We start from the raw sequence: 27144 nt of genomic DNA, 5'->3' as shown, positions 1-27144 counted from the left end.
ATGTATAATGGCTTTCAAGGAATATAATTTTAAAATAAAAACATTTATTTGCCAAGAGACAAAAATAAAATTATATTACTTTTTTTTTTCTCAAATAATTCAATGGAATACTGGTTATCCTTCAGGTTCACGTTATAACCAAACCTAAGCAGAGCCTACCTCACCAACCAGTTGCCCCATTTTACACAAGGGAGTAATGCCAGACAGAACTCAGCAGTATGGCTTTCTCGCCCCTCACTTCCCCATTCAGTGCACTGTAGGAAGGGAAAATTCCACCCCAGTCCAACACTCTGAGTCATCTACTGCAGGCATCCTGCAACAGTTACATTGGACCTGGACTCACAGACACTGCTGGGTGAAGAGGTGGAAGTACACCAGCTTAAACCTGGAAGCTGCTACATTGAACTTGTTAGAGTCTGTAAACAAGTCGGGATGGCGCCTGGCATTTTGCCAGAGGGAGTGGTTTGTGAAGTAACACCAGCGAACCATTAAGTGTGGAGATTCCTTATTGGTTGACTGCTGTATCGAGTTTATGTTAATTAGATAAGCTGTGTGGAATGTATAAATACCTGTGTTGTCCTACAATAAACGGCTCCCACTCTTGCTGTATCAACGTACACAATACTTGTCACCCCCTGGTTATTTTGCTGCAGCCAGACTGAGGCAGAACTTTCCTCAGCTGGGCCTGATCAGGGTGAAGATGCTGAATTTCATACTTTCAGAAAAAGCCAGAGGGAGGCAGAACAGAAAGGGCAGGGGATCATAACCAGGAAACATGCTCATCCATAGAGGGTATAATTCTCTTTCTGTACATATCTAATCCCAACTTCAACAGTTGCCAAAAAGCTCAGTCCTTGTCCCTGATGCTGACCCAATAACAAGGGCACAGTTTTGAGAAAAAGGAAAAAGCTGATTTATTACTTTGCTAGTAAAAGAGAAACACAGGGAACTCCTGTCACAAAGACTGTGATTCTGCCCATTTTCAGAAACAGGGGCTTTTATAGAGATAATTCAGATTATGAGATTATGAAGGAGTGATCAGGAAAGAGAAGATTAGGGAGAATAAGAACAGGGAGGAGAATGTTAGGGAAAAGAAGATCAGAGAAGATCAGGAAAAAACATGATCAGGGAGAAAATGAGGAAGGAAGTTTAGGGAAAAGAGGATCAGAGGAGATCAGGGAGGAGTAGGTTAGGGAAAAGATCAGGGAGGAGAAGATCAGAGAGAAGATCAGGAGGAGGTTAAGAAAAACATTAGAGAAAATCCAGGAAAAGTTTAGGAAAAAGAAAAAAACAATTTGTAAGTTTCAAAGCCAGAAGGGATATAGTCAAAGCATCAAGGGAACCCCTGTTATACAGCTGCAAGGAATGGGCCAAGTCATTCTGTAGAGGTAGGGGAGCCTCCCTTAGGGGGATCAGGGGTCTTTCTGGAAAGAACAGAGCATGTATGTTGGCCATGCCCACCCACGTCAGCCAAAATCAGGAACCCCTTCTCCTCATGGGCAACCTGGCAATTACAGGACACTAGGGCTCGAGTTCCTATCTTTTGGCCAATAACAATGTTATTCAGAACAAAAAAAATGGATCATAAAAATCTAGAATTAGTGTTCTGCTGTTGAACACTATCAGCAATGTTACAACAAAATAAAAAAGAAAGGAGAGGGAGAAGATGAAGACCCAAATGTGATTTGTTTTACTGGGAAACTCAGGCAAAGCCCTTGCAATTCCAATATAAAGAAAAGTGAAGCAAAGGCACTCACTCTGTAGGAGTTGTAATTCACTTGTTAATTTTGAAGATAGTAATTTCTGAGATCTGAAGCCATTCCCAAAGTCTGAATTATTTCATTCTTAAGGTAGGTGTGTGCTCAGGGACAGATAACTCCACCTAGCATGGGGAAGAAAGGTAATCTTGTTTCCTTTGGGATTAGGGATTAGGGAGTAGGGATTAGGGAGGGGCTGGGAGAGAGGAAGAGAAAGAAACAGGTCTGTTTTACAAATATGTTACAGTGCTAGAGCAGTCAGGGTTATGTTCAAAGCACAATATGGACCACTGTTACAATGGAGCACATTTTGAAAGGTTAAAGTGGCAGAGAACACTTACAAATAGCTTCTGGGCAGGATCTGTTCAATATTAATAATATTCTAAATTGATTCTAGGAACCTAAAAGAAAAAGAGGGGCTCTGTCCTTAGAGGAGGTCCCAGAGAGGGGAACTTGACTCAGGACAAGTGGTGTCCTTGGCATACAAGAATGAAAAAAAAAAATCAGTGCACACCAATCAGAGACACAAATTTATTTAGGAAAGCAGATAGATATCCAAGGGAGAATGCAAGGCATTTTCAGAGGGAGAAACAGCAACCCATTGGTTGCAATAGCTAAGGGCTGAAGACAGAAGACAGAGCTGTTACACAATTTCATGCCAGTTTTTCTAGCACTAGCTTATTTTCCTTGTGTCCTGTTACTTTTTGCAGGCAAGGACCTGGGTCTAGGGCATGGATGGGTTGCCCAAGTGTTTCCTGTTTTGCATGTCAAATGTTCTTGGGTGTTTCCTGCATTCTAGAAGTTCTTGGGCACTCTCTTTCTCACTCTCCTCCCCCTACCCCCCCAAACCTCCAGTACTGGGGATTGAACCCAAGGGTGCTTTACCACTAAGCTACATCCCCAGACCTTTTTATTTTCATGTTTTTTAATCTGGAGACTAGGTCTCACTAAGTTGTTGAAGGTCTCCCTAAATTATTGAGGCTGCCTCAACTTTGGCATTCTTCTGTTATCAAAAATTTGCTTCTTGCCCCTGCTGCCGACACAATAATGAGACATGGTTTTTGAGAAAAAAAAAGGAAAAATAAATTTTATTGCTTTGTTAGAAAAGTAAAAACACAGGGAACTTCTGTCTCCAGAGTCTGTGATTCTACCAATCAGTGGGAGCAAAGGATTTTTGAAGGTGATTCAAAGGGTACATTCTAGATGTGTCCTAATAGGGGTCATAATTCACTTGTTAATTTGGGAGATTTCTTAGATCTTCTGGATCCAACTCCCAAAATCTGAATTACTTTATTCCTGAGATAGATGTGTGCTCAAGCATTGATAACTGGGTTTAGGATGTGGAAGAAGGGCAATCCTGTTTCCTCCAAGATTAGGGATAGAAAAATGTCCATTTAAAAATAAGCCTTCAATGGCAGAGCAGCAAAGCATGAAGTGGACAATTATACTCCTGTGTGTCTCAATAGTCACAAGTATGTGCCACCTGTTCATTTAGGTGCTTCTCCTTTGAGACTCAGTAGTAGCACTGCAAAAAAACCAAAACAAAACAAGGAGAAGAAAAAACACTTTCACTTATTTTCCAATGCACTTTGGAATAAAATCTAAATGCTTCATTATGCATTAAAATTGTACTTAAAAGCCAGCTGCAGAGACACATGCCTGTAATCCCAGCAGTTTGGGAGGTTGAGGGAGGGGAATCACATAATTGAAGCCAGCTTTAGCAATTTAGTGAGGCTGTATGCAACCTAGTGATGCCTTGTCTCAAAATAAAAAATAAAAGGGCTGGGGATATAACTCAGTGGTTAAACACCCTTGGGTTCAACCCTTGATTTAAAAAAAAAAGAAAAAGAAAGAAAGATATGGTACTTAAGGCCATTCATGTTCTTGCATTAACCTACTCTTTAGAACTAAGATATTTCCCTCGCCCTTTTTGTGACAGGGTCTTGCTAAAATTGCCCAGACTGGCCTTGAACTTGTGTTTCTTCTGCTACAGCCTCTGAAGTAGCTGAGATTATAAGCATTTATCATCATGCCTGGCTGCATTTTCCCACTACTTTTGACATCTTCTTTTGCCTGTCTCCACTATAATAAAGATGCTGAAGCCTTTGTTTTTCTTTTTGTCTTTCTTTCTCTTTCTTTCTTTCTTTTCTTTTCTTTGTTTTTTAAGCTTAGAGTTTCAGTACATTTCCTTTCCTTGAAAGGCTCTTTGCTTAGCTGGCTCTTTAAAGGTTCCATCTGAAAAATCGCACACCCCTGGGAAAATTTCCTTCACCACCCAACTGCATCTTGGTTATTCTCCATCACAGCTCTGGTCCATCTTTGCAGCATAAATTACATTTGTCAGTGGATTTCATGACATAATTTTGTGCCATTGAAGACAGATTTAAAGATAGGTAGTCAATGTAGTTAGGTAAATCGGGTCTAATATCGAGTAAAATCCAAAATGAAGGCCACATTGAGAATGGAGTCAGAGAAAAGCAGAACAACTCTTGGAATGTTAATGTCCCCCAAGGCCCAGAGTGGATTCCCAAGAAATGTTAATGAAACAGCTCCCAGCAAACTTGGAGATGCTAATCCAAAATTCTTTCCTGCCCAGATTACTCCTTTGGCCCACCTGTGCCCCACACTTTGGGCCTTCACACTTAAATTCCATCACTGAAAGGTAACAGAACAGAGGACAGGAATGTGGGAAAGTTAAAAGAAGACCTTAGCTATAAAAGGGGAACACATTCTCCCTTTCATGGATTCCACCTCTTGGGTTCCCCTTCTTCCTCCAGGAGAAGTGTTTTCTTCTGTCCTTTAATAAAGCTTTTACTTTCCACTCTAACCTTGCCTCAGCATGCTTCTCTGGTGTTATACTTCAACATTGGGGAAGCAAGGACTCATCACCGGTAAACACCGGTAACACCATGGCTTAGAATGTAATTGTTAAATGCATCATTATACTTTGCTATTTGTAACACATGCTATTGATACCGCTGTTGACCGGTGACGAGTCCTTGCTTCCCCGATGTTGAAGAATAACACCAAAGAAGCACGCCGAGGCAAGGTCAGAGTAGAAAGTAGAAGTTTATTAAGGGACAGCAGAAAAGACTTCTCCCGGAGGAAGAAGGGGACCCAAAAGGTGGAATCCGCGGAAGTGCGGTTGTTTCCCCTTCTTATAGTTTTGGTGATGAAATGTAGGTGGGAGGGGTTGGGACACAGGTGGGCCAAAGAAGTAATCTGGGCAGGAAGGACTTCATTATCATTTCTTTGGGATGGACTTTGGCCTAGGGCCTTTTCGGGACTTCATTAACATTCCATTGTCCTGTGTTTTCCCTGAGTCATTCTCAGCTTGGCCTCCATTTTAGATTTCACTCGGTATTAGACCCAATTTACCTAACTACACTGACTACCTAACTTTAAATCTGGCTTCACTATTTTATTAGTTTGTGTTCAACTTCAAGGCAGAGCCCTGCTGAATAATTCACATTACTTCCCATCATGGCGAGTTCAGTATATGGTTTAACTTTGCTCAAATTTGCTTTTTTTAGTTGTATATGGACACAATACCTTTATTTTATTTATTTACTTTTTTTTTTTTTTGTGGTGCTGAGGATTGAACCCAGTGCCTCAGATGTGCTAGGCAAGCACTTTACCACTGGGCTACAATCATAGCCCTCAGATCTACTTTTTGAAAAACATCAACAGGTACAAGGATAAAGGTGGGTACACAAGTGCAAGAGAGGATGTAGCTAAGCAGAGTGAATTTCAAAAAAAAAAGTCAGGCGAGAAGGAAATGAGAGAAGTCAATATTGGAAGATAGCCATCTTAAGGTACTAAAAGCCTGCACCTCCTCACAAAACATCTGACTACCCTTTCAGAAGATATTTCATGGGGAAAAAACAAAACTCTTGAAGCAGACATCAGCCGATGCCCCGCCTTCTGTGAGCCCCACCTACTCCTCGTCTTCACTCGCACCTTGAATCAGCCCCCGGCAAGTGACATCAGAAGTGGATGTGGCCACAGCAACGCTCAGGGGGCGGCCCGAGGCACTGGAAAAGGAAGTGGTAGGGTGGTTGCTTCTTTTGCGCCTACCACCATCTCTCTGGGCTCGCTGAGGGGCGGCTGTCTCCAAGGCTTCCTCGCGCTCTTTTTCTACTTCCCTCTACGTGCACTGGCGACGCTGCTCGCGCCGGGGTCTTTGGAAGTAATGGAAGCACCTCTCAACCTGGTAAGTGGCTCACAGGGTTGCGTCCACGGTGGGTGCCTTTGCCTCAGTCGTCGGGTACAGTCCCCAGAGTGCAAGTAGACCCTTGAGGCCAGGGGGCAGTCTTAGCAGTGACAGTCGCAGAGGCTGAGGGCCACCGGCAGGCCCTCAGTTCAGAGAGGCTCCGGGCAAGCCGCCTCAGAGTTTGTCCTCCTCTGAGATCGCAGGGAAGCTCCCAATACTTCGGGCGCCCCCTGTTGCAGGGCCCCTGGCGAGGGGCTGCCGCCTCCTGGGGATGCCCTCTCCTCTGCTGCAGTGGGGGAGATGCCTCCAAGTGCCATGTAGCAGCCTCTCTGAAGCCTGGGAGGCACGGGAGTTGGCTAGGACAGAAATGGTGTGTAATGCTGATTGTAAGTTTCAACACAGGGGGCCCGAGTCTAAGCTCCCCGACTTTGGAGAGGTGGAGTAAAACCCCTAACTCCAGTTTTCTTTTCACCTACTTACTGTATTGGTTCGGGTTCATAAATAGTCTCTCTTCTCCCCGAATAAATTAGGGATAGCTGGGGTAAGAAAACACGACCGTTCTGCTTTTAGCTCAGTTTCATCACTTTAGGAGTCATAAAGTATAAAAGCTGTGTGTTGTTCTCAGAAAAAGTACTGGTAGTCTAAAGTCTTTTAAGCAATAAGAAACGGTTCTTTCCAGACTGGCCACTGCATCTGTGAGTTTTCTAATCTAGGAGATATATAGGTATAGGTATAGGTATAGGTATAGATATATCTATCTATAAAACTAAGAACATCTAAAGTTGCAGACAGGACGGACTTTTTAGTCATGGGCTTGCAGTTCATTTGTGCTGGTGGAATTGGGAAAAAGGACTATGGAGGAATAATTTCTCACATTGGTCTTCTCAACCCTACTGTGTTGGAAAAACCTTGAACTGGTTCACACTATATAGAGAAGCAATGGAGCCTGGTGGTTTAGGAAAATAGTTTCTGAAGCCAGACTGCTTGGGTAAATTCTGACTTTGTCACTTAATTGATGCCTAACCTGGGGTAAATTACTTGATCTCACTCTATTTCAGGTTTTTTTGTTAGGGTTAAAGGAGGAAATAGGTGCAAACCACTTAGTACTGTATCTGATACATAGTAGAGTATGAGTTAGCCATTATTATAATGAGACCATAAGCCGGTAACTTAAAGTCTCACTTATACAGTTTCGAATTTGGTGAGCTTTAAATACTAAGATTCTAACCGGCAGCTCTGGTTCAAAGTCACTGGTATCATCTAAAGTTATTATTCTAACTTAACTTTGGCAGGTTAGCTGTTCTGAGAAATTCTTCCAGTTGTATTACTTTGGCCCCTCTCCCATCCCCTCCCCCTTTGTTGTTTACCCTTAAAAACTTTGGACTACATTAGGGCTGGGGATGTGGCTCAAGCGGTAGCACGCTCGCCAGGCATGCGTGCGGCCCCGCCGCTTTGAACTCAAGATCTCCTGCCTCAGCCCTCCCAGCCACTGGTATTACAGGCATGCTTCAGCATGCCAGGCTTGTGTTATCTTTTGAAAATAATTATATTTAAAAGATTAGCACAATTTCATAATCCATAAAGTATGTGGCAAGTAGCATGTTTGGCATCTTGAATTCTTAAATCATTTGAGATTTGAAAGATCTGATTTATTACCTAGCTATTTATTGGAAGATAATAGTGGAATAGAGGTTAATATTTACTTGAAGTGTTTTAAAAGTGAGCCAGGCTCTGGTGGCTCACACCTATAATTCCATCAGCTCTGGAGTTGGAGGCGGGAGCATAGGCAATTCAAAGTCAGCCTCTGCAATTTAGTAAGGCCCTAAGCAATCTAGCAAGACCTTGTCTCAAAATTTTTAAAAAAATAATAATAATAGCAGGGCATGGTGATGCACACCTGTAATCCCTGCTGCTGGGTTTGGGAGGTTGAGGCAGGAGGATTGGGAGTTAAAAGCCAGTTAAAAGCTAAGCAACTCATTGAGACCTGTCTCTAAATGGAATACAAAATAGAGCTGGGGATGTGGCTCAGTGGTTGAGTGTCCCTGCCTTCCATCCCCAGTACCTCCCCAAAATAAAAAGGATGTGGCTCAGTGGTTAAGTGCCCCTGTGTTCAGTCTCTGGTACCAAACAAAACAAATAATTGTGTTACTAAGTAAAATTGAGAGGCCTCTATCAACATTTTGCTAAACACATTCTAGTATTGTCCAAGTTCATTGTATAAGGACTTAGTACAGGATTATTATTACATGGATTTATAATCATGTGTCCTCAGGGACCCTTGGGGTTTAGTAAGAACTTTTTCCCGGTTTTACAGATGAACCTACATTGAGAGAAATTAAGTAATTACTTAGGTATTGACTTAATATATTCTTGGGTACTGAGTAAAATATTGATCAAACTCGTGCTTTGGATGTTTTTTTAGCAGTCCTTCTCTATTAATTTCCTCATTTTCATTTCACCTTGGCCCTTATCTCTATTGAACTCTAGATCCTCTGTCAGCATTTATTGCCTCTGCTGTAGTATTGATTCCTTTATGTTAGTTTTACAGTAAGGGCCTTAAGGCTTATTTCTCACAATTAAATTTTCTAAGATGGAAGAATTTGAAATAGTCATTCCAATGTTTAACTAGAACAAGCTGGGAGTGGTGGTACATACCTGTAATCCAGTAGCTTGGTAAGCTAAGGCAGGAGGATCACACGTTTGACACCAGCCTTTGCAATTTAGTGATACTGTGTCTCAGTGTTTAAAATAAAAATGTCTGGGGGTAGTTCAGTGATAGAGTACTCCTGATTCAATCCCCAGTATTGCCAATACAAGGGAAATAAAGGAAATTTGTACAAATAATGCATCTTCCCCCCCCAAAAGTTGTTAAAAAGAAAAATAAATTTCACTTCCATTGAAGAAAAAATAGTCTTTCAACTTTGAATATGTTTGTTTCATCTGGTTATTTTTATCATTTTCCCCCAAAGGGTTTTCTCTCCTTTTTGTCAATATGGAAAGATTGTAACATAAAACTTCTTAGTGTTTATTTAGGCATTTCATTTCATACATTTAATTTTGGTATTGTGAGCTGGTAATATATGTTAAAACTTAATGTGAGATAAATGGTGCAAAGCACATTCCTGTAATCCAAGCAATTTGAGAGGTTGAGGTTTCTTGAGCTAGGCTTGATAATTTAGGGAGACCTTGTCTTAAAATTTTACACAATTGGGAGAAAGGACTAGTAGAATGTTTTTTAGTTTTCCAGTACTGGAAAAAAAATTATGTGAGATCATTTCTATTTCTTGGTTTGTTTGCTTCCAGTTTGGGAGATGATGTAAGGTTTTAATTTACATATGACCATTGGTCATGATTTACTCACCTGTGCTGCAAAGGCAGGTCAAAGTGTTTCCTACATGTTTGTCTCTTAAGTGTTTGGAATGTTTCTTGAGTAACTGAGCTTCCTTCCAGAGTAGTCAGTTCTCTCTTTATTTGAGGTAAATGAATCCACTTGCTTTCGAGATTCTAATCCAAGAAAAATAATTATATGATGGTCCAAGGAGGAATAGCTTTGTATTTTCCTGGAGTCTTTGTGACTTTCTTATATTATATGCAGTGAAATTTTTAAGGTAAAGAGGGCTATTTGAATCCTTTCCTTGTTGCCCTGAAAATATTAGGGAAAATTAACCTGTCACAAGTGAGGCTGGGCTTAATGGAAATACTCTAGGAAAAGGCAGTGGAGCACTAAAATATGTCCAGCAATTACTAAGTGATGGGATTAGCACTATGTATATTATTTATCTTGTCTTCCTAATAGCTATATGAGGTATTTCACATTTTACAGATGAAAACATTGAAATTTAGAGTGGATAGTGATTGTGAGATTGAAACCACTACTCCTGACTTGAGTATCTTAAATGTAATTTTTAGTAGTCCTTTCAGTGCTTACTGGTTGCAGATACTGCTTGCTAGTTGTCCGTAGGTTACTGTATTGATTAAGAAAAGAAGGGGGAAGTGGATGACTCCCAACAGACAACCCTACTATAAAGTCAGGAGTATGGTATATTTTCCTCTGTGGACTTTTTGGCATTTTGTTTCTTTTCATTTGTCTTTACAGCTTTCCCCTAAATGAACTAATAAATTAAAGGTTATAGAAGATAATACTGTTTTCCTTTGGGTAAGAGTGCAGTGTGGAATGTGTATTTTAAAAGTGGCCTATAGCCAGGTGCACATTCTTGTAAATCCCAGTAACTTGGGATGCTAAGGTAGGAAAATTCTAGGTTCTAGACCAGCCTCAGCAAATTTTGAGACCCTATCTCAAAATTTAAAAAGATAGTGAAAAGAGTTGGGGCTGTAGCTCAGTGGTAAAGTGCTCCTGGGTCCAATCCTCAGTTCCAAAAACAAAGCCGGTACTGTAGAAAGAAAATATTTGTTAGTGAGATCAGCCACTTAGTAACAGGTTATATTTGCTAGGTTTTTGTTGGTTGCAAATGATGAAAACCCATTTGAAATCAGCTTAAGCAAAAAGAGATGATTTATTGGACTCTAAACAAAGGAGCAGGAAAAGCAGGGGTATAGTATACATGGGTCTAAGAACATAGAGAGCCTCAGATTCAGACAGGAGTCTCTGACTCTTTAGGCTGACTGCTTCACTTCTCTTTACAGACCTGTTTCTACCTGTGCTTCCAAGTTTCTGAATGTCACATTATTTACAACCTCTTGAGACATTATTAACTTAGTATCTGATTCTAAGATTGAAATTTGGGGGCTGGGGATGTAGCTCAGTTTGTAGAGTGCTTGCCTCTCGTGCACAAGCCCCTGAGTTCAATCTCTAGCACCACATAAAACAAACAAAAAATACCCAACAAAAATCTGGATGGGATTCTTTATGTGTCTAGTGGACAAGACAATATTATTACTGTAACATAGGAGTCATGGATTATAAAAAATTTCATAATTTTTACTTTGAAATAACAGAAATTTTTACATGTACTACTTTTCTCTTTCTTTCTCTTTCTCTCTCTCTCTCTCTCTCTCTCTCTCTCTCTTTCTTTCTTTCTTTCTTTCTTTCTTTTTGAGATTGGGCCTTTCTACATTGCTGAGACTTGGATTACAGTCCTGCCTCAAGTGGGATTACAGGTTTTCGTCATCACACCATAGCTACTTTTAATGACTTGATTCTATTAAGAACAGTATTTAAGGAGATCAATTTTGAAATGGGAAATCTTTAATGATTCTTTTAAAAATAAGAAAATTACTACCAAAATAGGTTTCCTGCAGTATCTTTAATTATTAAAATATGTACTTTAATGTAGTCTGTCACTGTTTGAGGAGGGGTACAGGGGATTGAACCCAGTGGTGTTTTCCATGGAGCCACATCCTTGGTCTTTTTAAAATATTTTATTTAGAGACAGGATTTCCCTGAGTTTCTTTGGGCCTCGCTAAATTGCTGAGGCTGGCTTTGAACTCAGATCCTCCTGCCTCAGCCTCCTGCACTGGTGTGATTACACATGTGCACCACATCACCCAGAGGTTTTTATTTTTTATTTTTATTTTTTTAAATTTTGATTACTGGGGATTAACTCCAGGGCACTCAGCCACTGAGCCACATTCCCAGCCCTGTTTAGTAATTTATTTAGAGACAGGGTCTCACTGATATACTGAGTGCCTTACCATTGCTGAGGCTGGCTCTGAATTTGTGATACTCCTGCTTCAGCCTCCCTAACCTCTGGGATTATAGGCATGTGCCACCATGTCTGGCTTATTTTTTAACTACCCCCCCCCAGTTTTGAAACAGGATTCTCTTAAATTGCTTAGGGCCTCTCTAAATTTTGGAGGCTGATCCTAAACTTGTGCCCCTCCTGTCTCAGCCTGCCAAGTCACTGGGATTACAGGTGTGTCCCACTGTTCATTGTCAACCTCTTGGTGATAAAAAAAAAAAAAAAACTCCACTTTCATTGTCTATCATGGTACTTAGTATAACAAACCATTTAGGGGGTGCTAATTAGTTTAATTTACACAATAACTCATTTTATAGATAAGAAAATTGAAACATAGTTAAAGCCAAGTTCACATGTTTATAAAAGTGTTCAAGCTGAGAGTTGGAACGTCGGCTCTATCCTGTCTGCACTCGGTAGATGTTTAATAAGAATTTAATAGTAACTATACTTTAAAAAAAGGAATTTGCTGTGGTTTGAAATAACCTAAATTGATGAGTGTGTTTATTAGAAAATTTTATATCTGAGACTATAGTGAGAGGTAAATCCTGAATGGGCAGAGTCAGAGATTAGATTTTTTCATAGGGAAGTTTTAGGGAAGATGGGAGAGCTAAGAAGTCCTGACTTCACCTATTGGGAACTTTTTGTTCTTGTTCAGAAATTCAAGTAACCATTTATTTTGTCATCAGAGCTTGAAGTTTAATTATGGAGGCACACAAATATCCATAGCACAAGGGAGAAAGTGATTGGAGTCCCCAAAGGCACAAAGATCATAGAGACAGTACTAGAGTGCAATAATCTCAAATAGCATCTTGTTTTTGCCTCTTAAAATGTGTCTGTGAGCCAGCAGCTATAAAACTAGCTATATACCTTTGTAAAATCTTAAGCCTTATTCCAAACCTAATGACCCAGAATTTACATCTTCACCTAGTTCTCACGATTTGAATTCCATTTAAAACTTCAGTACCATGGATCTGTTCCAAATCCATCATTTTATAGGTCAGCAAATGGGCCCTGAAGGTTGGAATAAATTAACTGTTTCAGTGGGAGAGCAAGAATTTGATACCAGAGCCCCTTATTCTTGGTACGGATAGGTCTACACTGTGCCACTCCTAGTTATGATGGTCTGTGGGGTTTCAAGGAAAAGCTTTAACAATAATATTCAAATATATTCATTAGAAAAATAATGTTAATCATAACTTCTTGTATCTACTAGTTTTCTTCGTTATGTATATTCTCTTTCCCCAGAGCCTGTCATTTCTAGGTACCTGAAAACATTTGCATTTTGAACATATTTTTTGCTTAGTCTGACTCTGTGGTTAAAATTCATATAATAGCCAGACATGATGGCACATGCCTATAATCTCAGTAAATTAGGAGGCATAGACCAGAGGATCACAACTTACTGAGGCCCTAAAACAAATTAGCAAGGCCCTGACATAGAACTTTAAAAGGACTGGGGGATGTGGCTCAGAGGTAAAGTGCTTCTGGGTTTGATCCCTAGTACCATGAAAATATATAGAAAAATAAAAGGCCAGTATTGCTTATTTAATCTGTTTACCTTTAAATGTGGGGATCCTTAAGTCATTTGCTTATAGAATTTTGAAGTTTCCCTTTGTTCTTTTGGTGAGTTGTATCTGATTAAAAAAAATCACTTTAATACTAGGTATTGGTATCATAGTGCCTCAAGTGCAAACATTTTTTCTTTAATTTTTTTAAATGGTACCAGGAATTGAACCCAGTGGTACTTTAGCACTGAACTACATCCCCAGTTCCTTTTATTTTATTTATTTATTTTTGAAATAGCATCTCATTAAGTTTCTGAGGCAGACCTTGAGCTTGTTATTCTCCTACCTCAGCCTCCTGAGGAGCTAGGATTATAGGCAAATACCACCATGCCCAGTACAGACTTCTCATTTCTGAGACAAATAGCAGCTTTATGTTGAAATGGAAAATAATAAAAGTTAAATTTTACCATATGATAAGTGGTTCTCTGATAATAGCTTTTTTTAAATTATTATTTTTTATTTATATATGACAACAGAATGCATTATAGTTTTTGTTACACATAGAGCACAATTTTTCATATCTCTGGTTGTATACAAAGTATACTCACATCAGTTTGTGTCTTCATACATGTACTTTGGATAATAATGACCATCACATTCCACCATCATTTGTAATCCCATGCCCCCTCCCTTCCCCTCCAACCCCTCTGCCCTATCTAGAGTTTGTGTATTCATTCCATGCTCCCTCTCCCTACCCTAAGACTAGTGGAATTGTCTATGAAATAACTCTTATTTTGAGAGAAGTTTGAAAAATTTAAAAAAAAAACATTTTGAGTAACAGACTATAATTGTGACTCTTTCTAGTTAACCTCTGGAGTTGAAGAATGTGGGTCATTGAAGTGCCTCATGTTAACTGGGAGAGGGTTTATTTAGATGGAGTAGTTTTAGGTTCTATCTACTCTTTTCATAGATCCTGATATAGATACAGCTGTAATGATGATTTGAGGTGTGACAACAAATAGTATCATTTATCTTGTTAAAAGGTTGGTTTGTTTGGGGGGCAGTTGCTAGTGATAGAACCCAAAGCCTTACAGTAAGTAGGTATTCCAACTCAACCTCTATTGTTGTTTTCTAAAGTCATGTTTTGTACTTAATAGTAATTTATAGATGTTTGTCTTCTAGGCTTATCAGCAGAGCAGACGAGCAGACCGTTTATTAGCTGCAGGGAAATATGAAGAGGCTATTTCTTGTCACAAGAAGGCTGCGGGTAAGTTGTCTTTTTAAGAAATATTGATTGTAAAAATGAAGAGCAATTTGTTTTTCCCAGTATCTCTGACCACTTTATTTAGAATGGAAATCACAACAGTAGTGTGTGTTGTCCTGCATATGCATGTTAGATCATTCTGCTGATCACCCAGAAAATTAGCTTAAGCGTATTTTTCAAATATGATGGATTTCCCAGCTTCTCCTAAACCAGTCTTCTGTCTGAAACATGAAGATGGCATAAATAGCACCTTGGTATATAGTTCTTATACACAGCCGTGTTCCTAAAGACTTATGAGCCAATTGCAAGAAGTCTGCCAATTCATAGTAAGTATTGTTTAAAGGAGTCTGAATTTCAAATACTTGACATTTGTGCTGCAAGATGGGCACATGGCAGGTACCACATAAATCTGTATATTTTATGGTGAGTTTTATGGGGGTTTTGTACAATCTTAACTCTTATGAATTCAGTATTGTTAAATCTTTCCTAAACTATATTTTGTTATCCATTGAATTATTAAATTTTAGTCATTACAAAAGCAACATATTGTTTAACTATTTAAGTCATGTTACATATGAGTTCCATAAGCACACATCCATAATCCCAGCAATTTGGTAGACTGAGGGAGGAGGGTTGCAAGTTCCTGGCCAGCCTCAGCAACATGGCAAGGCCCTAAGCAACTTCAACCCTGTCTCAAAATAAAAATTAAGAAAGCACTGGGGATGTAGCTCAGTGGTTGAGATGCTTCTGGGTTCACTTCCCAGTACCAAAACAACAACAAAACCAAAGATTCCAGCTAATTGAATAAATAAAGGGAAAAAACTTGCATTCCTCTTAATCTGATATTTGAATAATTGAAACTGCTGTAGGGCTTCAAATATCACCCTGAACTGGTCTAAATTCTGTGACATTTTTAGGTTAGAAAAGATGATAGCTTGTTAAATCATTAGCTTTAAATCATGGAGATAGAACTTAATGTGATTAGTAAATCCAACTGGGCTGATTTGGAGTTTAGACTTGGTTTTATGGCCTGGTGGTAGCACACTCCTCTGGCATGTGTGAGGCACTGGGTTCGATCCTTGGCACCACATTAAAATAAATAAGTAAAATAAAGGTATTGTGTCCACCTAAAATTAAAAAAATATATATTTAAAAAATAGCCATGTATTAGAGTTGCAAAATTGATGTGTTGGAATGAGCTCATTGTATTCTAAATTGACTTATTCACAATAGGTTTTTTTGTTTATTTTGATACCTGGGATTGAAGTTGCCTATGAACCACTGAGCCATATCCCCATCCCTTTTTATATTTTGAGCCAGAGTCTCCCTGAGTTGCTTAGGGCCTCACTAAGTTGCTGGGGCTGGCTTTGAACTTGTGAGCCTCCTGCCTCAGCCTCCCCAGTCTCTGGGATTATAGGCATGCACTACCATGCCTTGCTGGAAGAAGTAGTAGGTTCTTCAGATTTTCTTAGTTTCTGTCCCCATCATTTCTTAATATCTACTTTAAATATTTGCTTTGTTTCCTATTTGGAGGAAGCAGTTTAATAAGAATTGTTAGTTTTCTTTTTTCCTGAGATGCCTATTCTTTTACCAAATTTCTCTTGGTGAGCATTTGTTCCTGTTTTGAATTTGTGGAGGAAATCTATGACCATGCAATCAGATTGAAAGTTTTTTTTTATCCTTCTAAAATAACCTTTAAAAATTTCAAATAGAAAACAGGCATGTGGCACATGATTGTATTCCCAGTGACTTGGGTGGCTGAGCTGAGGATTGCAAATTCAAATCCAGCCTCAGCAACTGAGGAAGGCCCTAGGTAAATTAGCAATGCCCTGTATCAAAATTAAAAATTAAAATGCTGGGGATGTGGTTCAATGGATAAGTGCCCCAGATTTCAATATCTTATACCCCATGTGGCCCCTGCCCCAATTCCCAGTTGTGAGATTTATTTATTTTATTACTTAGGACTTAACCTAGGGGCACTTCATCACTTGGTAACATCCTTAGCCATTGTTTAAATTGAAACAGGGTTTCACAGAGTTTCTTAGGGCCTTATACTAAAATGCTGAGGCTAACTTTGAACTCCTGATTCTCCTGCCTCAGCCTCCCTAGCTGGTGGAATTATAGGTATGCACCGCTGCATTATACTATTTTAAGGCTCTACAAAGGGAGGCATTTCTTGAGTTTTGCAAAAGCTATTCTATTTGATAAGAAAGTAGATAAAACAGCTGATGCTGTGACATACTGCTGTAATTCCAGCAGCTCATGAGGCTGAGACAGGAGGATTGTGAGTTCAAAGTCAGCCTCAGCAAAAGTGAGGCCCTAAGCAACTCAGCAAGGCCTTGTCTCTAAATAAAATAAAAATAAGAGCTGGGGATGTGATTCAGTAGTTAAGTGCCCTTTGGTTTGATACCTGGTACCAAAAAAAAAAAAAAAAAAAGGAGTGGATAAAGCAAAGTGTAGTTCAGACAAGGAGAAAAAAATTTATGCAGGTAGATGGTAATAACTAAGAAAATTCATCCACAATGTATCTGAACAGTTGCAGAGCAGATAGAACATCTCAACAGATTTAAATGTTAATGAAGAAAAATACACAAGCTATGCAAAATTAATACAGGAACAAAAGACGAGAACAAAGTGAAGAAAAATGTAAATCTGGCATGTAAGGCTCGATCAAAACTATAATCACCTAGTTTTCTTTGGACAAGGAACGTCTAATTAATTTGCTTCTTAGGAATGGTAGAACCTAGGAGACACTTCTAAGCATGAAATTGGAAAATCATTAAAATACAAATAAAGATCAGGCAGAAAGCAGTGTCTTGTATCTGCAGAAGGGGGAAAAGAGACTTAATATAGGAATGAGGCATACCAAAAGGTTTATAGTAAACAAAATATAAGAAATATATCCACTATTAATGTTATTTATACCCCATCTTGTTCAAAAACATATTTTTTATACTTTTTTTTTTTAGAGAGAGAGAGAGAGAGAATTTTTAATATTTATTTTTTAGTTCTCAGCGGACACAACATCTTTGTTGGTATGTGGTGCCGAGGATCGAACCTGGGCCACACGCATGCCAGGCGAGCGCGCTACCGCTTGAGCCACATCCCCAGCCCTCAAAAACATATTTGAAATGTCTCACAGGGAAACAAAATGAAATACAGAATGTAAGTAAAAATAAGTAAATGAAGAAATCCATAGAAGCACAAAATGAAAAACAGATTGATATTATAAACCTCAAAATGTACCATGAGTTTGAATATTTATAGAACTTATGATTAGTCCTTTGTGTTGTTTTTGACATTTTCAAAATTCCTGAGAAAATCAATGTAGAAGGAGAAAAAGTTAATTTTTTCTTAACAATTTCAGAGGTTTCAGTCCATGGTTATTCAGACCCATTGTTTTTTTGTGTCACATGACTTGGGTGGCTGAGGATTGCAAATTCAAATCCAGCCTCAGCAACTGAGGAAGGCCCTAGGTAAATTAACAAGGCCCTGTATCAAAATTAATGGTAGGGAGGCAGAACTTAATGGTAGGGAGTGTAGTGAAGAAAACTGCTCATCTCATGGCCTTGAAAAGCAGAGGGAGAGGAAGAAGATGTGGCCAGTATCCCCTTCAAGGTCATGCCTTCCATGGCCTAACTTCCTTCTGTTACACATCCCCTTCCACAGAGTTTGTTACCTTCCTCCCCATAATGCTATCAGTTGGGGATCAAACCATCAACAAATGAGCCTTCAAGGGGGCATTCAAGTTCTAAACCGTAACATTCTGCTGCTGGCCCCCAGAAGCTTATGTCCATCTCGTGAAAAAAAATGCATTTATTCTGTCTTAAAGAGTCTCCAAAGTCTTAACAGTTCCTTTATTACTCAAATGTCCAAATCCGAAGTCTACTCTGAGACTCAAGGCAAACTTGGTTGTGAGCCACTGGAATATTTAACAAGTTATATACTTGTAACATTCAGTGGCATAGGATAGACATTCCCATTCCAAATGTGAGGAATAGGACCACAGAAAGAAGAAAGGGATTTGACCAAATCAAGATGGAAACCCAGCAGGGCAAAATACTGAGTTCTGTAGCTTCATGTGCTGCATTTGGGACACAGTGATATGATGTGAACTCCAAAGGGTTTAGGCAGTCCTGTTTCTGGCTTTGCCAACTGTAGTGCATGTGGCCACTCACTCTGGCTGGCTCTACTCTCTGCCTGTGACTTCCCTTGGCAGGCATTCTACATTCCTGGCATCTCTGACTTACTGGGGTCTCCATTGCATCTTTAGCTTCACTCTCACAGCTTCACACATTGCCTTCTCAGGGGCTACTTGGCAGGGGCTTTGACTGCCATATGCTGATTGAAGTCTTGATGGGATCCCCCAGGATCCCATATAATAACTCCTGTATTCTTCATGTTTGCAAAAGCACCATTGTATGGATGACAAAGTCTGCTATCAGCTGGAGCAGTAGATGGCCTGCTTCAACAACAGCTATGGCAGACTCTGATTCCTTTGAAAGATGAACACAAGGAAAACAATTCCCTGGCTCTATGGGAGTAGGGCTCCTCTGGGCTCTCTTATCAAATAGAAGTCTTTGAGTCTATGATGAGTCTTGCTGATTCCTGAGGTGCAAAGTCCTTAGCTTCTTTTTAATGGCATTGATCTCTTTAGCAGTGGTACCTTACTTGGCCACAACTTTAAAAGCTCTACTTTTCTGTCTAAACTAAAGTTTTTCAAATCTCTCTTTTCTATTTTTTGTTCCCATTCTCAATGGTATATTAATTGAAAGCTAAACACAGACCACTGCCTTGAAATTTCCTCCACCAAGTTAATTAGTCCATCTCTTTCAAATTCAGCCTCACAGAATCTTGGCATACATAAAATGAATACTAGTTCTTTTCCATAATGTAACATGAATGGCTTCTAGTCCAGTTCTCAATAGGGTCCTTATTTCTGTTTGAAACCTCATGAGCTTGGCCTTTAGTTTACACATTCTTATCAGCATTCTGGTCTTCTGAGTTCCCACCAGAATTGCACTTTAAGCTCTGTTTACAACATTACAAGCTTTCTGTAGTCAACATCTCGAATCCATGACACCTCCTCCATCTCAATTTAAAAGATTTCTCAGCCACTATCAGGTACAGTGATAGCAAAGACTTTGCTGCTTTTTGTTACCAAATTTCTGTTGTAGATTTTCATAACTGAGAGATTCAACTTGAAAGGAGGAAAGGTTTCATGGGTTTATGGTTTCAGTTCATGTTTTATTATCCCTGTTGTTTTGGGGCCTTTGCCAAGGTAGAACATCATGGTGAAATATGTGGTAGAGCAAAGCTGCTCACTTCATGGTAATGGAAAGCAGAAAGGGAAAGGGGATGGAAACACATATGCCTTTCATGTCAATTTTCTTTAACTAAGCCCTACCCCTTACAGATTCCAATACCTTCCCATCGTGCCAATAGCTGGGGAACAAACCTTCAACACTTGCGCTTGCTTCCTGGGGCATTTAAGATTCAAACCATAGCAGACTCCTAGCAATCTACTAAAAGAGGAAAAGTAAGGATTTACTTCAAATTAAGTCACCCAGAGTTTGATCCTGAGATCAGAGAGTTGTGGTTATTGTTGTTTTTGGTACCTGGGATTGAACTCGGGGTACTTAACCACTGAGCAACATCCCTAGCCCTTTTTTATTATTAGAGACAGGGCCTTGCTAAGTTGATGAAGTTGGCTGTGGACTAGACTGCCCTTCTGTAAGGTGCTGCAGCCTGCTGGAAAAAAAATGTCTTTTAAATATATAGTCAGGTACAAGGGAGTAGTTAAAAAACACTGTTATTGTTATTTGGTACCATTGCTATAGTTTTAGTAGTTAGGGAGTCTTTCGGGGTGGGCCTAAAAGGAAGGTCATGCTTCATTGCTAGGTGCTAATTTTCAAAATGGGAGTTATTTTGGACTAAGTACCTAACAGGTTCTTGTTAATTTTTTTAAGTACTTGGAATTGGACCCAGCCAGGTGTGCTTTACCACTGAGCAATATCTCCAGCTATTTTTATATTTTTTGAGACAAAGTCTAAGTTGTCCAGGCTTGCCTCAGACTTCCAATCCTCCTGCCTCAGCCTTCCGAGTTGCTGGGATTACAGGTATACACTACTATACCTGCCTGGTTCTTATTACTTTTTAATCTTCCCTAAACATTATTTTTCAAATGAAATCATCTTCAGTTCTTTAATTGTAAAATCTGTAGGGTTTCTGTTTTCGTTTGATGGTGGGGATCAAATGTAGGTCTCCACATGCTAGGCAAGTACTCTACCACTCAGCCACATCCCCAGCCCTTCCATAGGGATTTTAAAGCATAGAACCTGCCAGTTAAGGTATCAAATGCCTGTAATCCCAGAGACTGGGGAAGCTGAGGCAGGGGGATCACAACTTCCAGGCCAATCGCAGAAATTTAGCAAGACTCTATCTCAAAGTATAAAGGGCTATGGATGTAGCTCAGTGGAAGAGCTCTAACCCTTGTTTAGTCACTGGGATCATTCACCAGTATTGAAGCAAAAAAAAAAATCCCTCCAAAACCTAATCATAGCATTACTGCTTGTAAGATCATTTTTTTTTGTATGAGAAGTATTAAAACTTCTTTTACCTGGTAATTATAGGATGATACTCATATATTAATGTTCCTCTTTTTTTTTTTTTTTGGCCAGCATATCTTTCTGATGCTATGAAGCTGACCAAGTCTGAGCAGGTAAGACATGTTCTTAAGGTTTACAGAAAAATTTTAAAAAGATTTTTTAATGGAGACTTGAATTGTGTGTAAAAAAAGCATTTTACCCCTTTTTAAGTTCTTTAATTGTAAAATCTGCAGGGTTTCTGTTTTTGTTTGGTGGGGGATCAAATGTAGGTCTTTAAGTGCTATATTAAAAATGTGTAAAATGTGAAAACTAAGTGAACTGTTGATATAATGGCATACAGAAACAACCTTCTCCCCCAACCTCATTCCTGTTCTTTTAGACATGCCAAAACTTGCCTCCTGTTAGTAGCTCATATTTGACCATTGTTGGGCTGTTTGTTTTAGTGCCTGGTATTGAACCCAGGGGTGCTTAACCACTAAGCCATATCCCCAGCTCGTTTTATTTTTTTTATTTAGAGACCGGGTCTTGCTAAGTTGTTGTGGCCTCCCTAAGTTGCTGTGGCTCGCTTTGAAACTGTGGTCCTCCTGCCTCAGGCTCCTGAGCTGCTGGGATTGCAGGTGTGCACCACCATGCCTGGATCCAATTGGATAAATCTGCTTGTTGAATATTTTTTAAATATGAAGTCTCCCATTTGTCTGTTCTTAAATTCTTAGACAATTCTTTTTTTTTCTTTATTTTTGACTTCCTTCCTCCCTGTACCGGTGATTGAACCTAGGGGATGCTCTACCTGAGGACCACATCCTTCCAGCCCTTTTTATTTATTTTTATTTTGTGACCAGGGTCTGGTTAAGTTTCCCAAGTTTGCTTTGAACTTTTGATCTTCCTAAGCCTCCCAAATGTTTGTAATTACAGGCTTCTTGTACCACTATGCCCCCTGCCTTATGTTAAAAAGTTCTTAACTTCAAAATATGTTTCACCAGTGACTTTATTTCTTATGCTAGGGGAAGGCTTGTTGAGGTTTAAAAAATACCTTTATCTAAATACCTTTTTTTTTAACAGTGGTCTGAGTTGAATTCAGGGCATTATACATGCTAGACAGGTGCTCTACCATTGAGCTACATCACCAGCCCTATTTTAAATTTTGAGACAGGGTCTTGGTAAGTTCCCCAGGCTAGCCTTGAATTTGTGATTCTCCTGCCTTAGCCTCCTAAGTAGCAGGGGTTATAAACATGTGCCACCAAACCAGGCTTCTGATTTCTTGATTGTAAAATGTCAGGTACCTAAGAAGTACTTAGTACATATATGTCTAATTGAAATAAGGAGATAATTTCTGAGAGGGATATCAGTGGCAGGGAAAACCCACTTACTTCTTAACACTTAATCATAGGAAATTTAACTTTGTGTCTTTGATACTATAGAACCTGCTATTGGTATCTGCCTGCATTGAGCTTTCTAAATCTCTGTTAACAGGAAGACTTTTCATTTTGGTTACTATAGAACTGAGTTCTAAAGAGGAAGGATTTCTCCAATTCTAAGACGATTACAAATGGCATGGCATTGCAGATGGAGGAAGTGTAAGGCACAGTCAGAAAAAGTCTGTATTATTGAGATTAGGATTTTAACTTAATGAATGGTGCTTTCACTTAAGTAAAAAAAAAAATACACCATTCTCTAATTTGTGTTATTTTGCTATTGTTATTGAATCTTTACTAAATTGCAAACAGTATAAAAATTTTAAGTGTTAAGTCAGAAAGGCTCTTGGAATAGCATATATTAACAGTAAAAAGACTTCAATATTAAATTCTGCAAATTGTAATTTTTCTTTTGTGAAATAGGCTCATTTATCACTGGAATTAAAAAGGGATAGCCACATGAAACAGTCCCTCCTCATCCAGGAGAAGTGGAAAAGGGCAAAGTGTGAAGAACGATCAAAAGCTCAGAACACAGACAAGGATGTAGCTACCCAACTTCAGGCATCTCACAAACCCTCTGCTGAGGATGCAGAAGGTCAGAGTCCCCTTCTTTCTCAGAACTACAGCCTTTGTACAGAGAAACACCTTTCTGAAATTCATGGAGTCTTTGACAGGAATTCAGAAACAATATTATTTTTACTTCAGCAAAAGAGTGAGCCAACACAGCCATGTATTGGAAGCAAAGCCCCGAAGGATGATAAAACAATTATTGAGAAACAGGCAACCAAAATTGCAGATTTGAAAAGGCATGTGGAGTTCCTTGTGGCTGAGAATGAAAGATTAAGGAAAGAAAATAAAGCACTAAAAGCTGAAAAAGCAAGACTTGTAAAAGGTCCAGTAGATAAGGAGCTGGATGTGGATGCTGATTTTATAGAAAAGTCAGCATTATGGAGCTTGCCACTACATTCAGACAGTGCTACAGCTTCTTCAACCTGGCACAAATTTGCAGCAAATACTGGGAAAGCCAAGGATATTCCAATACCCAATCTTCCTCCCTTGGATTTTCCATCTCCACAACGTCCACTTATGGAGCCGTCTGAGGATTTTCTGAAAGGACTTATGAATAATTGAAATGGAAGGCTTTTGGAGAGATCAGAAGATATGCAGCAACACAGTTAATCCAGAAAAGAAGAAAAAATTTAAAAAGGGAAAACCACATACAAGGGTAATTCCAGATGTGTTTTACCATCTGGCTGATTGGCAGGAGCAGCATTGCCAGGATGTGAGAATCAGTCACTGTGAAATATATTGAGTAGCTGATCTACCCACTAGAGCTAATGGTTCCCACCTGGCAGACAGTAAACTCTTGGAGGTTCACTTTCTCCCGATGCAAACCAAATGGCTACCTAGAATAATTTTCTCAAGCACCAATTAATTTTCTTCAGGGTTAAAATGTATAAAAGTGTGTTATGTATAATTAATCTATAATGCCATAAATGATAATGTAAAACCTAAATAATATGGTGGCCTGAGGGCCTGCCATATATTTGAAACATGCTTTCTATCATGCATTGACTGTATGCATTTTGTTATGCACATTTTGTTTGTTTAAGTAAGGTGTATAGGATACACACTTTTCTAGATGAAACTACAATACCCACATTTTGCACTAATAACATAATGCTGACCTCAAGACTATCAGGAGAAATATTTAAATTTCCATTTTATGAAGAAAGGAACCAAATTATTAGTTATGCTTTTTTTAAAAAAAATAGCAGTTTACATAATTAATCAGGGTGCATTTTAAGTTCTAACTTTGTTATATAATGCATCACTTAAAAATACTAAGGAATGTTCCTTTGTTTTTAATGATGCATAAGTGGAAGTAATGCTAGTTGGCAGTATTTGATTGTAAGAAATCAATAAAGTAATTGTGTTTTATACCCTTGTTGACTGGTTGGTGGTTGAAAAGCAAGGAACTGTGTGGCATCTGGCTATTGTAAACTTTGAATAGGAATTGATGCTATCAAATTATTATTTTGGTGTGTTAAAGATTTTCCACTGTTGTTTTGCAATCCCTTTCCCCTTTAAAGGTGTTGAAGGAGAGTGTAGAATTTCCTGAGGAAATTTTGGGCAAAATCAAGTGAAAATCCCCAAGAGCTAAATGTTCCAAGCCTTTCTTTGGAACTCAACTGGAAAGTGCCCAGGGCTGCTCTAAGCAGCTTGCAGCCATTCTTGTAGCACTTTTACCCAGTGGAGCACAGTGAGTGAGTGCTTTTTTCTAGGAGAAGGGGTTGGAGAAGAAGAAGATGTAAACAAAACATTTCTTTGCAGATCTCTAGGTATGTTAAAGCATGGACTTCCTGTGTGGAATTGTGGGACTGAGGCACATACTGCCTCCTGAGGGAGTGAGGACTTCATTGGGCTCAGTGGGTAGGGTTAGGCTCCCATGTTCCATGAGGAAACTAGCCTAAGTAGGAAGGGTGAAGAGATCATACAGAAGTCATATTTTTTCCTGTCTTATTGTGTGGCAGATGAAACCATCTTAAAAGTTATACTACTTAATTTGTTCATCTCAGTGTTATAACATCCCAGATTTTGTAAACCTAGCCTCATAATTGTTATTTCCCTTTGACAGGGTCTTGCCAAATTGCCCAGGCTGACCTGAAGCAATTCTCAGCTTCCAGAGTTGTTGGGATTACAGGCGCGTGCCACTGCACCTGGTTTATGTGTGTTTTGATTAGGACTGCGATGGTTCCTTTGCAGCAGAATACCTTCCAGAGTAGATTTAAATAATGCTTATTTTCTTTGTTACATCATAGTCTCTGGACATTTCCTGGCTAGGATTTCTAGGTGTTCTTATACCTTTTCTGTTTAGTATGAGGCACTTAAAGGGATTTAGAATAGCTTGCTTCCCCTAAATAATTTGTTCTGTATGAGTAAGGTGGGTCTTGTCTCTTCTTAGTGGTGGTCTCTGACTGTACTGTTCCTTTTTGGGGGTACCAGGGATTGAACCTGGGTGTTGAACCACTGAGCCACATCCCCACCCCTTTTAAAAATAGAGTCTTGGCTAAGTTGCTGAGCCTGGCCTGGGAACTTGATCCTCCTGCCTCTGCCTCCTGAGCTACTGGAATTACAGGCTTGAATCAAGCTTGGCAGTCCTCCTGGACTTACCTGTTGAATCCAGATTAGTAACTGGGTGTTAACACCTGATCCCGAGTTCTCATATTCATCTTTTCAGAAAACATTTCTTTGAAAAACTCAATAGTATGGAGTAATACTTTTATCTAGATCATATTGCCATGGTAATCCATACAACCTGGAAATCTTGTTTAAAAAAAACGTAATAGGAGGAAGTTATTTGCAAAATAATCAGTTTCTTGCTGGGCGCAGTGGCACATGCCTGTAATCACAGTGGCTTGGGAGGCTGAGAAAGGAGAATATTTAAGTCAAAGCCAGCCTCAGCAATGGTGAGGTGCTAAACAACTCAATGAGACTCTGTCTCCAAATAAAATGTAACAATAGGGCTGATGATGGGGCTCAGTGTTTGAGTGCTCTGAGTTCAATCCTGGGTACCAAAAAAAATAATAATTTTTTTTTTTCAAAAATTGTTTTCTTCTCTAGTGTTTTATCAGGATTATTGAAATGCACATATTTTTTCAAGTGAGTTCAAGATATTAAAATATGGAACTTATAGCTTTTTACAATGGGTACTTTTGTGTCTCACATACAAATATATTATTTACATATGTACATATTCTATGTGTATATGTGTGAATATACATACATACATCTTTTTTTTTTACTTGGGATTGAAATTGGGAGCACTCCACCACTGACCCACATCCCCAGCCCTATTTTGTATTTTTTTTTTTTTTAATTTAGATACAGGGTCTCACTGAGTTGTTTTCCTTATTCACAGGTCAACTGGATAACCTTGAATGTGTGTTTAACTTAAATGCCTTGTCTTTTTTTTTTTTTTTTTTGGTACTGGGGATTGAACTCAGGGGCACTTAATCATTAAGTCACATCCCAAGCATCTTTGTATATTTTATTAGAGAGAGGGTATCCCAAAGTTTCTTTGGCCTCACTAATTTGCTGAGGCTGACTTTGAATTCAGGATCCTACTGTCTCAGCCCATAGGCTGAGCCGCCTGGAGTCACTGGGAGTACAGTATTGCACCACTGCTGTCTTTGTTTGTTCTTTGGTAGAAGGTATTGAACACAGGGCCTCATGCATGGTATGCAAGCTTATTACCACCAAGGGGCATCCACAGCTCTTTTGAGACAGGGTTTCCTAAATGACCCAGATTGGCTTTGAACTTGGGATCTTAGTGCTTCAGACTCAGGGACACTCAACCACTGAACCGCAGCCTCAGCCCTATTTTGTATTTTATTTAGAGATAGGGTCTCACTATGTTGCTGAGGCTGGCTTTGAACTTGTGATTCTCAGTCTTACAAGCTGCTGCGCCTGGCTTTTTTTTTTTAAGGGTATTTTCACCTTAAAGTGGGAAGTGTGCCTCCTTTTATAAAAGCCATTGCTGACCAACAGTGCCATCTGGTGGACAGTGAGAAACTGGTTCTTTTCTGGTCATTGCCAGATTGGCTGTGGAAGAAAAGGATCTAATTTATATCTTAATTAATTTGCTTTGTCTAGAATAGATACAGAAATCTGACTTAAAAGATA

General features: G+C 39.2%; 1 protein-coding gene across 1 annotated transcript; it reads left to right on the top strand.

The window, feature by feature from the left end:
• Positions 1-5949: 5949 nt before the first annotated feature.
• On the top strand, positions 5950-23589 carry LOC308633742 (nuclear receptor-binding factor 2-like; the record flags this gene model as incomplete). Its single annotated transcript, XM_081266787.1, has 4 exons — positions 5950-5970; positions 14357-14441; positions 21119-21159; positions 22882-23589. 4 exons carry the CDS (start codon positions 5950-5952, stop codon positions 23587-23589), a joined length of 855 nt encoding a protein of 284 aa, XP_081122913.1.
• Between the last annotated feature and the right edge of the window lie 3555 nt (positions 23590-27144).

The sequence above is a fragment of the Spermophilus citellus genome (assembly GCF_964194105.1).
Source record: "Spermophilus citellus genome assembly, chromosome: 14".
Taxonomy (NCBI): Eukaryota; Metazoa; Chordata; class Mammalia; order Rodentia; family Sciuridae; genus Spermophilus; species Spermophilus citellus.
Note: the sequence above shows the minus strand (reverse complement) of the source record. Positions and strands in the feature narration are given on the sequence as shown.